At 35.3% G+C, this 14,806-nt stretch overlaps 1 protein-coding gene across 2 annotated transcripts in view; it reads left to right on the top strand.

Annotated features, from left to right (window-relative positions):
• LOC138692602 (zinc finger CCHC domain-containing protein 8 homolog) overlaps positions 1-14,806 on the top strand; it is an 82,173-nt gene that overhangs the window by 18,834 nt on the left and 48,533 nt on the right. For both annotated transcript variants that reach the window (XM_069815618.1, XM_069815619.1), the window contains exons 2-3: positions 3,524-3,746; positions 14,478-14,671. In XM_069815618.1, the coding sequence (XP_069671719.1) occupies positions 3,524-3,746; positions 14,478-14,671 (417 nt within the window). The remainder of the gene's footprint in view (positions 1-3,523; positions 3,747-14,477; positions 14,672-14,806) is intronic.

Genomic DNA, 14,806 nt, shown 5'->3' with positions numbered 1-14,806 from the left:
TTCATTATTCCATTCAAAATATCAGATTCCCATGACTGGGGCCCAACAGAATGCCATCCATGATGCAGTCTGAAAGGTTGCCTCCTCTAATGGTTAATTAATCAAATGCTCAGAACATTGAATTTTCTCCATTTGTTTTCTAATATCACGGGCTTACTGGAAAAATTTGGGAACTATGTAGGAAAGCAACGAGACCAACTTTTTCCAGTAAGCCCGTGATACGCCAGTATTTTATCTGGAATGTTATAGTTGAATCTTCTTCTCTGCAGAGAACATATTTTGGTGGTTTTGGTGATGTATAAATTCTCATTCAATTTTATGTACACAAGTACACTAACTAAATTGCATCTGAAAGCCTTCCAATGTAAAGGAAAGGTGTAAATACACTAGTGCTTGAAAGTATCTTTCTGCCTGTAATAAGATTTGGAAAAATTAGCATTTAGTTTTATTGATTCTTTTAAGTGGACTAATTTGTAACACTTGAGAGAGAGGGAGAGGGAGAGGGAGAGGGGGAGAGAGGGAGAGAGAGAGAGAGAGATTTTTTTTTCAACCGTAAGTAATGCCATTAATTTCATGGGGTGTATTCTTTGAGATGTTTCAAACAAAAAAATGTTCAATACAATTTTGCTTCCTTTTCGACATAAAAATTGTTTTATATGAAACATTTCATAGCATGTTTTGGGACTGCCACTGATTTAATTCCCAATATGTTCAGTAAATTTAAGAGAGCATCGTATTATCATAATAAATGATTGAAAGAATTTTAATTTTGTCCTTTAAATGTGCAGAAATTTGAAGTTACATTTGTTCTGATAAAATGTCTGCACATTTAAAGGGTAAAACTATAATTACTTCAATAATTTATTATCATAATACACTGCTCTCTTAAATTGACTGAGCATATTGGCAATTAAATCAATGGCTTTCCCAAAACAACGCTGTGAAATGTTTCATATAAAACAATTTTTATCTTGAAAAGGAAGCAAAATTGTTTACGTATGTGTACCTAAATACCAGGACAAACTTTGGGAGCGAGTTCATTTGAACTAACTAAACTAGTTGTTATCCAGTACTAGACTCTCAAAGTAGCCTGCTATTTGAAGTTAACTGGAATTAATTTTATGTAGAATTAACATAATGTAAACTCCATTCTGACACTTCAAAAGACAGTCTTATTGAAGTAGTTTATACTAAATTTCAGTATTTCTGGCTTACCAGTACTGTTACTACAATTACAAGTTCTGTTTGACACTTATGTTGTCACTAATGAATACCGCACATTTAGTTATATCACATAATCAAACAATATGGGAACTTTCTTGGACATATACAATGATTCAGTTTTATTTTAAGTATACTATTGTTCCTACTTTAGATAGCCGAGCTTGGCTTAATGTTGTTTAGAGTTTATTATGATATTGTATATGACCACGAATATTCCTATACTTCTGTTTCAGTCTGATGTCACCCATTTTGTGTACACAAGTACGCATAAATGATTCTGTGTACCTCAAGGCCTGCCAGTGTAAAGGAAAGGTATAAATATACTAGTGACTGAAATTATCTTCCTAACAATAAATTGTTGAAATGTGAAATACTTTTACTGTAGGCCTATGTCCTTTTTGCACAGGATGATTTTTCATGTTTGCCGTATTTAATTGCGATTGCTGGACATTTGTTTCCTTTGTACTTGTGATATATAGAATGAGTGATATCAGGGATTTCTGAAATGGAAGTAAGTTATAACAATTTTTGTGCTTTTGAGTACTGCATTACAAAATTGTACCCAACACAATAAATAATACAAGCAAGGTGGAGATCTGTCATCTAAGCCAGACACGGATAAACATGACTGAAATAATCCAGCATGCCTCGCGATATTCATGCAGTATGATGTTTCTTATGCTTAATATCATTGAAACCTCCTATGTGTCAGTACAGAGGATAATTTTTCAGGAGGAAGAAAAAATTAATTAAATCTCAATAGGCCTACACTGATCCTTGATAATGTCGTCATATTCATCAACGTTTTCTACCGAATTATCTAATATTCTTATGTAGGCCTATTGATATTTAATTTTTTTTTTCTTCCTTCTGAAAAATTATGTTCTGTACTGTCACATAGGAGGTTTTATAAAATCGACACTATATCCCCTTGTTTGCACTGCGTGTACTATCAATGTGCTTTGGCACATGTGTTTGCTCATCTCTGATCTAACAAGCAAACGTTCTGGTGGGGGCAGATAAGAAAGTTAAATTTTTTTCTTCCATGTTAATAATGTCAAAAGAAGTGCTTATACAAATTTTGGCCACTCAACTGCAATTACAAGGGCCGTAAAAAAATAAGTTTGCCAGGGGCCGTTAACAGAAAAAAAAAACACAATTTCATTGGACAAATTTATTGGAACAGACACAGCTGTTGAACTATTTTTCAACAAATTTTCCATCGGAATTCAGACATTTCTCAAATCATGGAATCAACAGAGAGAGGTACAGATCCAGTCAAACGCTGGTTCCGATCTGAGGCAGCTGACTTCTATGACACAAAAATTGATCCCACAGTATGACAAATGTCTCAATTCCAGTGGTGGATATGTTGACAAATAGCGCAACAATTGCTGTATCTGTTTCAATAAATATTTCTATGCAATAAAATTGTGCTTTTTTCTATAAACGGTCCCAAGGAAAATCACTTTCTAGACGGCCTTGTAATTGCGGTCGAGTGGCCAAAATTTGTATAAGCACTTCTTTTGATATTATTAACATGCCAGAAGAAAAAAATTTAACTTTATCTGCCCTCATCAGAACGTTTGCTTGTAAGCTCTAACCTATCCCAGAGATAATTATCTAGATAGCATAGCTCATTATGGTCGACCTATATATGTCAGAAATGAGAAACTCGTATAGAATTGCTTACAGTCAGAACAACATGCTGAAATTCGTCAGACCTCGTACTTTCATCTTTCTTGTCATTCAAGCTTGTCTTGGGTCTGAAGTCTGTGGATTCAATTACAGTATCGGTTAATAGCAAGTTTGTACTACAATAAAAAATTTTAGAAGCCATAAAATGTCTAAAATAAGAAACAAAAGACAGATCCAAAACCTGCATTGACACATAAACAAAATACACCCAAAGTTACACTATACATTAGAAATTGAAAACAACAAATCTATAAATTTTCTAGACATCACAATAACAAAAGTCATTCATACATTCAAAGTCTACAAAAAACCCACAACAACACACATACACAACATATCCAACCACTCAACACAACACAAACATACTGCATTCCGAAGAATGGTACACAGACTACTCAACATACCAATGAACCAACATTATTACAACGAAGAGCTATGGATTTTACCTTAAGTTGAACTAATGTTACTGAATTTTATATAACTTTGTCCCCACTTAATCTTAGCTCGTCCAATAATAAATCAATGTAATCATTCTCTTTTCTTTGATGTGTATAAATACATATCTAGTTGGTAATTGAAAAAGTGGCTGGGTATTTTACAGGAAATATAAAAGTGCTATAAAGAAGTTTTTGAAGGAACTCATAGCAAATCATGATCCTGACACTGAAGAAGAAATTGATACATCAGATCTAGAACTTGACGTCTGGGAAGAAGAGAGTGAGGAGGATTCTCAAGATGCTGATGTTGTTGACGACTCAAGTTTATTTAAGGTTGATACTCGTCCAACAGTAAAAGATGACTTGGATGTGCCGGCGTATAACCAAGTAAGTGTACAATGTCGTCAGATTGGTATTATGAAGTTTGTTCTATTCCTTAAGGTATATTATTTATTATTATTATTATTTATTTATTTATTTATTCTGGTGTAGTTAAGGCCATCAGGCCTTCTCTTCCACAACACCAGGAATACAAATACAATAAGAGAAATAAAAAGGAAAAAAAAAAAACACTATAAACAAAGTAAAGTCACACAAAAATATACACAGGTTGCAGTCACACAAACTTTAAATGAGTGATTAAGTATAATTAATTGTATCCTAATTAACTAACATAAACAAGAAACTTGCGATTTTAATCTGGAGTAAAAAAAAAACACAAATCAACACTTCTAGCAATATCCAAAAAGCATTAAACAAGACAAAATTTTCCAATTTAATTTTGAATTGTGATAAAGTCCGGCAGTCCCTGACGTCATTAGGTAGCAAATTCCAGAGACGAGGTATTTCTACAGTGTAGGAGGATGAGTATAGAGACGTTCTATGATGAGGGATAGAAAGAAGTGCTTGATGTCGGTTTCGAAGAGTTGTAAGAAATTGAAAGCGCGATAACAGATAATTCGGAGTAGAAGTATGCATGATTCTAAACAGAAGAGACAGTGAATGTATTGTTCTTCGTTCCTTCAGACGCACCCATGAAAGTAACTGGAGGGAAGGTGTTATATGGCCAAATTTACGAGTATTGCAGATGAATATGTACACCTTTACATACAAAAAACTTTCTTTTGCATAATTTTCCTCTGTAGAATTTTTATACAATTGAGAATGGTACCAGAAAGAGAATGAAGTGAACAGATCCCTTGAAATTATGTCTAAATTGTTTATAAAAATTATTTTGTTTATAATTTTGACATACAACTTGAAACATGATAGCTCATGCAGTTTTTAAGACAGAGCCACAGTTTTTTTTCCTGTTTTATAGCTAAAACTATTCTTTAGTGCCTGACATAGAGCTATTTTTTATTTTTATTTACATTAATTAAATATTACCATATGTAACTTATACTAATATTTTATGTTGCATAAATCATGTAAAAATCCATAGATCATTATTAACTATATTAATGTTATTTTACTCATTGTCAGGCACTGGGGGACATTTCAAGCTTCAAAATGACACCAATATTTTCTTGGTATCACCATATTTGGCTGAGATATCATGTTTAAAAGAATTAAATATTCTAAAATTACTATTTGCAGGAAATGAGCCACAAACTTTCAGAGCCTAGAAGACTCCATCATCATATGTCACCCCTTAAGCAGCTTCATGTCGGTCCAGTTTTTAAGCTTCTTTCTGCCTCTCAAATATCTCCTCCTTGTTTTAACTTCAGGTGTTGAATTTTTTTTGTCCCTATTTTCCATTGATGCAACAAATCCTGCGATGGTGTTTGTCCCAGCGTTTATGCCCATCCTCCTCAGAATTTTAATTTATACTTTTGGACTCATTAAAATGACGTACAACATCACTGACACACAAATTTACAGTTTTATGACTAACAGTAAAAGATTATAAATTACTTCATTATGTAAAAACGTGTTTTCAATCTAAAGAGCATGCCCTGATATCTATGCATCTATTTTGAGACTAGAAAGAAGTTTATTTTACAAGCAATGCTGGACGAGGGGATTGAATGCTACAAGGATCACTCCAAAAGTAATCCATAATATTTATTTAAAAATTACATTTTTATCCTACAGCTTTGCTATTTTCATAGAATGTAGATACATCCTTCAGGAACAATACGTCACTTTTCCACATAATCCCCGCACCTTTCAACTGCCTTATGCAGGAAGGATGTATCTATGACCTCCATAAATTACAAAGGTTTAGAATAAAAAATAAGTTTTAAAAAATGTTGTGCATTACTTTTGGAGTGATCTTCGTAGAAGTAACCGTGGCTGATGAAGCAGAATTTTGTAAAATGGGACTTATTTGAAAAACCATAAGGCATAAATCGAAAATTCTTATATCAAATTAAAGGGGAGAAAATTCTCTATTAAAATAGTTATATTTTTAAAATTCTAATTATTCATCACTTTTTGCGTTTTGTGGGTGTACATATACCTTAAGCTGCTTGTACATGATCAAATTATTCTTCCATTCAATACTCACAAGAAAACTTGTGAAAAATTGATCAATATTGAAAATGATTTATCAAAGATTTTTTCATATTGCTAAAGATTTGACAAAATTTTAAAACCTGTGCTGCAGGTATAGATCTCGCAAGTACGGATTACCGACGGAAGGAATGCGGATCAAACAATGCGATAAGGAAGAGCGGGCGAGAGGAAAGGTCACGAGATAACTTGAATGATATTCAAGAGTACAGTCGGAAGAGAAATGACATCGATAGAATCAGTTTTGCATTGTAATATTTAGTTACATTAGGACTTTAGTTTGTTCCAGTGCATGTGAATATGTGTCTTGTATCGCACAAATTATTATTTCATTCGTAAACATATGTTGCGCGTTTAATTAGCTTCGAATTTTTCTCTTGCTACATTCTTTATTTCCACAGCGATGTCCTCATTTGTTCATCTTCTTGGAAGAAACAATACTTCCATCGGCTCGTACCTCTCCCCCTCGGTGTGCCTATATACACACGTCAAAACAGACAGCAACGCCATCATTGCTTTTCGGTAATCGTTTCTTGCGCGAGCTATATAGTGTAACCTATGTAGGCCTACCTACCAAATATAATTACAATATAAACATGTACAGTCTTAGAAACAAGTTTTATTGCACAGATACTTTATAAGTCCCAGAAAGGAGGCAGTGCACATGATCAGAGGACGAGTGGCCTGGTTCACTAGAGAATAACTAGTAGAGGTAATAAAATTAGTTGTTTTTCGTTGTAAGTTATTCCTTAGTAGTTAGGACAAGTGCCAGGGTAAAGAATTCAGTGGAAGTAAGTAATGCGGTAAGGACTGTTAACAAAAAAAGAAGTAAATTAATTTCACAAATATACAATGCATGACAGTGGGTTCGAACACTCGACCAACTGAATCGGAAACAGATTAAAACCGTCTGTGACAGAAAACGTTCTGTATGAACCAATGCAATACTCCAGGATACGACTATATCACAAAATTGGGCATTAACTCGCTTTACTTCAAATTAATTAGACACGGTTCACATTAGTTGTGGAAATAAACTATTTTGTTATGGATGTAGATTCCGCCTAGGACAGATCGACAAATCGGCAGTGGCAGCACATGCCTATGAAGAGGGCGATCACAACATAAGATTCAAGGACACGGACATCTTGAGCACGACGACGCACTTCTTCCCCCGTCTACATAGAGAAGCGATTGAAATATATAAACATAACAACAACTTTAATCGCAAGGAAGAAGGCGTAAAGCTAAACAAGTGTTGGTACCCGGTCCTAAACAGAACAGATAAGAAGCCACTACAACAAAAGGACGGAACCCAGAACGGGAGCAGCGAACAAAGCGGTGTGGACCTCAGCGACAACAGGCCTCGGCCCGCGAGCCGCACTATAAATACGCCCGCACAACCAGCCACAGGATCAGTTGCCTCAGGTACGCGACCTCGGATACCACTCCACTGAAGATGTCTGCCGCAGTTGCAGACGAAACGTCTGGTATAAAACCAACCAATAGACCACGGCCTCTCAGCCCGGAAAATGAATCTACATCTATAGACTCCGGCCGTGAAAGCCTACACTGCAAGATTATTTTGTTATGCACTGTAATTTATAAATAAATTAATGGAGTGTGAAAATTGCTATTCCTTAACCATATGCAACTTAAATCTTTATTAATATTTTATTATGTTTAGTAGTCACACTGTTGACTAAAGATGTAGGCCACACCAGGCTAATCTGTAGGAACATGGCCGACAGAAGACAGTAAGTTATTACACTGGTGGCAAATGGCTATTCTGCGTCGGAGGCGAGTCGATTGTGCGGGTTCATGTGAGGACAGCACAGAGGTGAGCACATAGATATCTAAATTATGGGGAGTTTTGAAAGCGCCATTCTACAAAACGTCCACATATTCAACACGGGAAGATGATGAGACCCTTTGCAGAGCTCATGAATAGAATCCGTTCCACTCTGTGAATCAGTTAAGGGCTGCGGCCAACTTCCCTGGCTCTTCACGTCACCAGATATGATCGACGCTATATCCAACGAGGGCAGAGATCGGGAAGATTTAACGTGTCATGCTGGGACTGAATGTCTTGCGATGGCACTGGCATGCTAGAGTGCATTGATGGTTGTCATTGTTACACAGTGATTCTTAGGCATTGATTTAATTTTATTTTCAGATACTTTCGTGGATTTTGCATTACGTGTGAAATACCTTCCAGTAATACTATTAAAATAATACTGGTTTGAAAACCATTCTTAAATTGTGGTGGTGTGAATCGTGCTCTGTAAGGATTTTCAAGAGTCAGGCCAGTTTTTTTGTTTTTGAGACTGTACAGTAAATCCTTTGGATAATAACTAGCTTATACAAAACAATATTTATATTACTTAACTGTACAGTAACCTAAAATGGAGAATATTACGATTACATATTGTTTTAAAACAAAATATTTACGATTAGTATTTGTCTAGGTTATAGGTCAGAATGTTCTTCTTTAAAAAAATACATGTATTGATACTTAATTCGAGATATCTGCCTTACAATTTTCTCATATGCATTATGTCATACAGACGTACGTTTAATTTATATAATTGAATTAGTTCTCAAACAACTTCTTTTGACCAGGACGCCATGTTTTTTTTTGTAGTTGTTGCCGCCATAATATTTTCGAATCCCTTTGGTCAATTCCTTCAAAATAATTGTCAAATCTTTGATCAATTAGAACATGTACTTATTTACTTTCAAGTCTAGTAAGTGATTTGACAATAAAACTTGTAAAGTAGATCCTATTGGCAAGTCTTGAAAAGCGTTGACGTAGGTTTCCGCTCCTACTGTTCATGGATTGTACTGGGTCTCCGGGCTTGTGCCGCATAATCTCAATTACTAGAGCTAACGTTTAGATCATCCTACTGTGATTATCCTCAGAGCTGTGGGTAAGAATTGTCAGTTGGCAGAGATATTTATATAGTGGCTCTTGGGTTCCTGCACGACACTGGTTGGTTGTATTATTAACTTTCTTGTGATTGGTCCTTAGGTCGTCCAAATTCTGTGAATGGTCCATCACATATATATGGGAATGGGGCTGGCTTCAATGTGCGCTGTCGAATTTTCAACCATCATCATTGTAGATGTTGGTCTTCGTTTGCTGGCAGCTGTGTGAAGGGCAATAACCTTGAAAAAAAGGATTTTTGTCCTCATAAGTTCGGCTTTCTTCTGTCATCCACTGAATCTCATTCTCTTCTTAATTAGTCCCTAGTATTCTTCTCTGTCCATTATTTTGATGTTGTCTGTGAGTATTATAGGATGGATGATTTTCTTCATGGGTAAATGTCGAGGATGGTGGCTTCCATCCGACTATGATGTTCTGTGGAGTTCTGACAATAACACCTTTATTAATTGATGATTCAAGCAGTGGCGGCTGGTGAAGTTTGGGTCTAGGTGTTGCACTTTCTGTGATGAGAGGGGTAGAATTAGTTACCTTTATCAGTACATGGTCATGAACATTTTAATCCAATGCTGGTACTTAAATGATTAATATCAGTAATGTCCGTTCTTGTCCACGACTGTTCCCCATCAAGGTACACGGAAAACAAAACAGTGCGGTTTTCACTTCACAACCACAAAGCCAGTCATGATTATTGTAAATTTCCTTTCTAAAAATTCTCTTGAACTGTCTTTTCCCCGTAGTAACTGTCTGGACAATATCTAGATCAGGCAGTGGTCTACCAAGTTCTTTAATTTTGTTATTTTTCTTCGTCAGAAAGTACAGAGAAGTTCTTGTTTTGTAAAGTATTTACAGAATTCATATTGGTAAACGCACGTATATCACAAACTTGAAGAAAACATCACTGCACTATAAAAATTGTGATAACTACCACAATTCACATTAAACTCCAGAAAAGTTCCTGTTTTTTAAACAACTTACAAAATTCATAACGTTATATGGCTACGTACCTATGTCACAAACTTGACGGAAATATCACATCCAATAAAAAAAAATTGTATTATGCAGCACAATTCACATAAAACTACTTAAATTCCAACAAAAACTAAATATTTAAAAGAGGATTAAATGAATTTCACACGAATATAAAATGACTGGACCACGTGCTCACCTAGCTGCACGTTGGTCAGGAAACAGGAAGTGAGAAACCACGTGAGAAACGAAGACTCAGAAAAAATCTGAAAATTTCGTCTCAAGTCACGAGTCATCCAGCGACTGTGTCCATTTGGAATGCCTACCTCTGCAATCTACGGGCAAATACAAGAACTAATTGCTTCCGGTTGTTGCAAGAGCTGTGCCGTGACCAGCTGTGTTAACTGCTGGGATTGGGAACTCTGAGCTGAGCCTACCTTCAGTACCAGCCGCTACACGAATCTGGCTGTTGCTGGAGCCACGCAACGATCACTTCTGAAGTATTCACAATTTGATGAATTTTATAAAAGCTGATTATTTTATACTCGAATTCTTGAATTGTATATAAATAAAAATACGTATATATTTCAATTCGACGAGAAGGAAGCTTAAAATCTGTTTAGTTATTTATTATAAACAAAATTTTAATGTGCGGGAAAAACTTGGTCATTGTGCAATGCTGCAACATGATCAGCAGCCGCCACTGGATTCAAGACCGACAGACTAGAGCATCTGAACTACAGCAGAGAGAGATACTACCCGCAGCAATCTGTCTGAGAAGGTTCTCATCACTTATCCACGATTCCTTGTCGACAGATCATAGCATCTGGACCTTCAGCATAGAGATACTGCTAGCAGCATTCTGCCTTAGAAGATTCATATCAATGATGGGGAACGATCTCCAACTCATTGCCAATAAACTGGATGGAGCCACGTTTCCTCTCCTTACTCAACAAGATGTTATCGCCAGAACTCCGCAGAATATCGTAGTTGGATGGAAGCCACCGTCCTCCACATTTACCCATGAAGAAAATCAGCCATCCTATAACATTCATAGAGAATGTCAGAATAATGAACAGAGAAGAATGCTGCAGACTAATTAAGAAGAGAATGAGATTCAACGGACGGCATCAGAAAAAAGTCGAACTTAGGAGGGCCATATTCCTTTTTTCAAGGCCAACGCCCTTCACACATCTGCCAGCAAACAAGATCAACATCTACAATGACTTAAGGACCAATCACAAGAGAGATAACAACGTAATCAACTAGTGTCTGACATATACCCAAGAGCCACTGTATAAATATCTCTGCCAACTGATAATTGAAGAGTCCACTGCAAGAATGATGGATGTCACTTTCTTGTCGAAAATGAACCAAGACTGTCAATGCATAGCTTAAGACATATAGAATGTACATAGAGAGTTATATGGCATTAACACTGATAGTCATTGTCCAGTAATGATCGGAAAATCACAGTTAAGCTTTGAGCGCTAAGCATTTAAAACTTTCAATTGCTTCTCCTGCAAAATGTATTCCAAATGACATCCATCATTCTTGCAGTGGACTCCTCAATTCTTATCCACAGCTCTGAGAACGGTTAGTGCTAGTAACACAGACAATGTGGCACAAGTTCAGAAACTCAGTACAGCCCAAGTCTTGAAAATTCTTGTGAATTGTTGAATTTGACAAAAATTTGATTGTGTACAAACAACTTCATGAATGAGCATGACATTTGTAGATAAAAATAGAAATAATATATATATATATATATATATATATATATATATATATATATATATATATAATGTTTCTTTCACAGGAATACAGATTGTGTAGTATGTTATGATTTATAGACCACCTAACTTTATGCACTAAAAACCTGAAAATATGCATGCAACTATGCAGTAAAGACTGTTGAAATATGCGCTAAAAATTGAAATATATGCAGTAAAAACTACATTTTAGAGGTTTAATATTACGATATAAATGAAAATAATTCAAAGTAATAATTGTTAAGAAGCCATATTGCACAGAAGACTGTTTTTCCATCAGTAGAAAAACATTTGTCTTCAGAAACCCATCATTTCTTCAATAAATCTTCTCTGCTTTTTCTTTTTTTTTTTTTTTTTTTGGCATGTCACAATTAATGATACTTTTCCAATTTTGGATGTTGTCATTAATGTAAACTATGTTACACATGTTGTCTAGCAAAAAGCATCTTTAGAATTTTATTGTTATACTTCTCGATTTATTATGTTGTTTTCCTGGAGACAGGAGTCAAATCCTGATTCTTGAAAAAAATTAGCTGTTACATATTTTCTTTGTAGGTGAGAGTAGAGTAGGTAGTGTTATACTTTTCATAAAACGTCAATCCTGGGAGAGAAAGAGAGAGAGATGTAATTTCCAAACTCCATAAAGTCATAAACAGTGTTGATCATACAGACGTGGACAAATTATTAGCAAAATTGAAGATTTTTATTATATATTTTTACAAAATATGATTCTTCAATTTAGACTACAGTTAACATTTTTGTGTATTTCCAAATTATTAGCAAAATTGAAGATTTATATTGTATATTTTTAGAAAATTTAACTCTTCAATTTGGACTACATTTGATATTTTTGCATATTTACAAATTATTAGCAAAACTGAAGGTTTTTTTTATATATTTTTACAAAATTCGATTCTTCAATTTGGAATACAGTTGACATTTTGGATATTTCCAAATTATTAGCAAAACTGAAGATTTTTATTTTATAGTTTTACAAAATTTGACTCTTCAATTTAGACTGTAGTTGACATTCTTGCTAATTTACAAATTATTAACAAAATTGAAGATTTTTATTATATAATTTTACAAAATTAAGCTCTTCAATTTAAACTACAGTTTACATTTTTGCATATTTCTGTCTACTGTAATGATAGAAATATGAAAATTGTCAATTGTAGTCTAAACTGAAAAGTCAAATTTTGTACACAGAATTATCATAAAAATCGTCAATTTTGTTAATAATTTGTCCACGTCTGTAATTATTATGTTTTTATGAAAGAAAACTTTTGCAGTGGAATCCTGTTACTCTGTGGTTCTCAATAATAGAGTGATCTTTTTTTTTTTTTTTCCATCTTTCTCGGACAAATGCTCGGTCTTACCTAATACATGTTCAATCTCAGAGGACGCAAAGGCAGACGTCTAGGACCACTTGTGGCAGTGGCGGCTCCTGCATATTTCTTAAGAGGAGGAAAAAAGTTAACAGCACGAAATGACACCTTCTTGAATGAAACATGCTACAAATTAGCGTACATGCATACATGTAAGACCAGGTAGTGTTGGTGTTGGCCTTCCCTTCTGTATAGCAATAATCTGTTCTTGTAAACTGAGTTTCCTAAATTGTCCAAAATATATTATGTTTTCACTTCCATTCATTGTTGAATAATTGCGCAAATTAACAATTACAAGGAAATTCACAAGCTCGTAGCATTTTTCGAGCACACTACAGCATCACACGTGTTGGAAGAGACTAGCTACTAACTCGTAACCGGAACCGTTTTACGGAAATGGAAATGGGAATGGGAAATAATCTGAGGAAAGAGAGAACACTGCACCCACCCACGTGGTCTGTGTTGCCACATGTACATTTTACAAGTTCAGTATCACATGCTTTTGAAGAATGTCAGTTCTTGTAAAGTCATACTATCATTATTGTTCAAAGCTCCCGGTGGCTGATTAATTTTTTATGTTAAAAATGATGTAGTTTGGAGTACCTACTTTCAGTTTCAAATATATTTGTACAAAACTGATAACTTGCCTGTTGCCCTGTCTAGTAAACAATGAATAGAAGTGAATTTCAGGGGCCAACTACGTAGAACTACTTCCTCTTTGTTTTACATAAACCCGACTTTAACTTTCAAATATCCACGAAAGTTTCAAACCATAAATAGTAGCCTATATAAAGTGCAATGAACAATATTTTTGATTTATAATTAAAAAAAGTTTACATGGTGTCTTTCATAGCATTGTGTTAAAACTGTTTTTGTTGTGTCTCCTCCTAGATGTGTTATAGTCCGGTTGAATGCAACATCTTTAGGTGGCAGCGGTAGCGAGCTTGCTGCACGACCAGTCGGTTTCTATTTCCCGCCCATGACTGATTCAGAGGAGGATCTCCTCCCTCTTCGTTCATTTACTTGCTTTAAAACTCTGCTTCTTTCTCTGGCCGCTAGTGCGCTGTTGTCTATGTGTGTTAACTGCAGTAGAGGAGGAATGGAGTGCCTTTCCTCCACACAGACAATCTCTCATCTTTCTCACAGTTTTCTAGCAGCACATGAGCGCGCGTGTTTAAAACTCGATCAACCGAGTTTTTCTTATAGCTGTGAACTTAAAAATTATCGAATCTTCCTCGAATTTCAAGGCACGTATTTTATTTGGTGTTTACTTTCAAAATAAGAAAATGTGAGGAGGACGTTCCTCTCTTCCCTCCCCCGAGGAACCGCCACTGACTTGTGGTCTGCGGACCATAGTGTGAGAAATGCTGGAGCAGTCGAGCCCTCTGGTTTTATCTGTTTGTCTTGATAATGGATTGTGTAGTCCCGAAATGTTAGCAATGTTAAGTTCCGTCACATGGTGGAATACCCAGAAGTCTGATTTTGAATGTTGATAATGTACAAAAATTCTTTCATAATCTTTTCACAGAAATTTAGCGAAGTTCTTCAGAAACCAAAAGAAGGCAGTAGTGAAGCTAACAAGAATGAAGGACCAAGTCGCACATCATGCTTTAATTGCATGGGGAGTCACAGCCTTCGTGATTGCCCACTTCCTCGAGATCAGTCAGCAATAATGAGAAATAGACGACAGTTCAGTAGCACCAGACACACTTCTAGAGCAAGGTATGTTGTAGTTCTGCTCTATCACTTTATTATTATTATTATTATTATTATTATTATTATTATTATTATTATTATTATTATAGGGGCGGCCGGGTAGCTTAGTTGGTAGAGCAACTGGCTACGGACTGAAAGGTC

This window comes from Periplaneta americana, chromosome 17, assembly GCF_040183065.1.
Source record: "Periplaneta americana isolate PAMFEO1 chromosome 17, P.americana_PAMFEO1_priV1, whole genome shotgun sequence".
NCBI classification, from domain to species: domain Eukaryota; kingdom Metazoa; phylum Arthropoda; class Insecta; order Blattodea; family Blattidae; genus Periplaneta; species Periplaneta americana.
The sequence above is the reverse complement of the archived record's forward strand: the minus strand, read 5'-3'. Positions and strand labels throughout refer to the sequence as shown.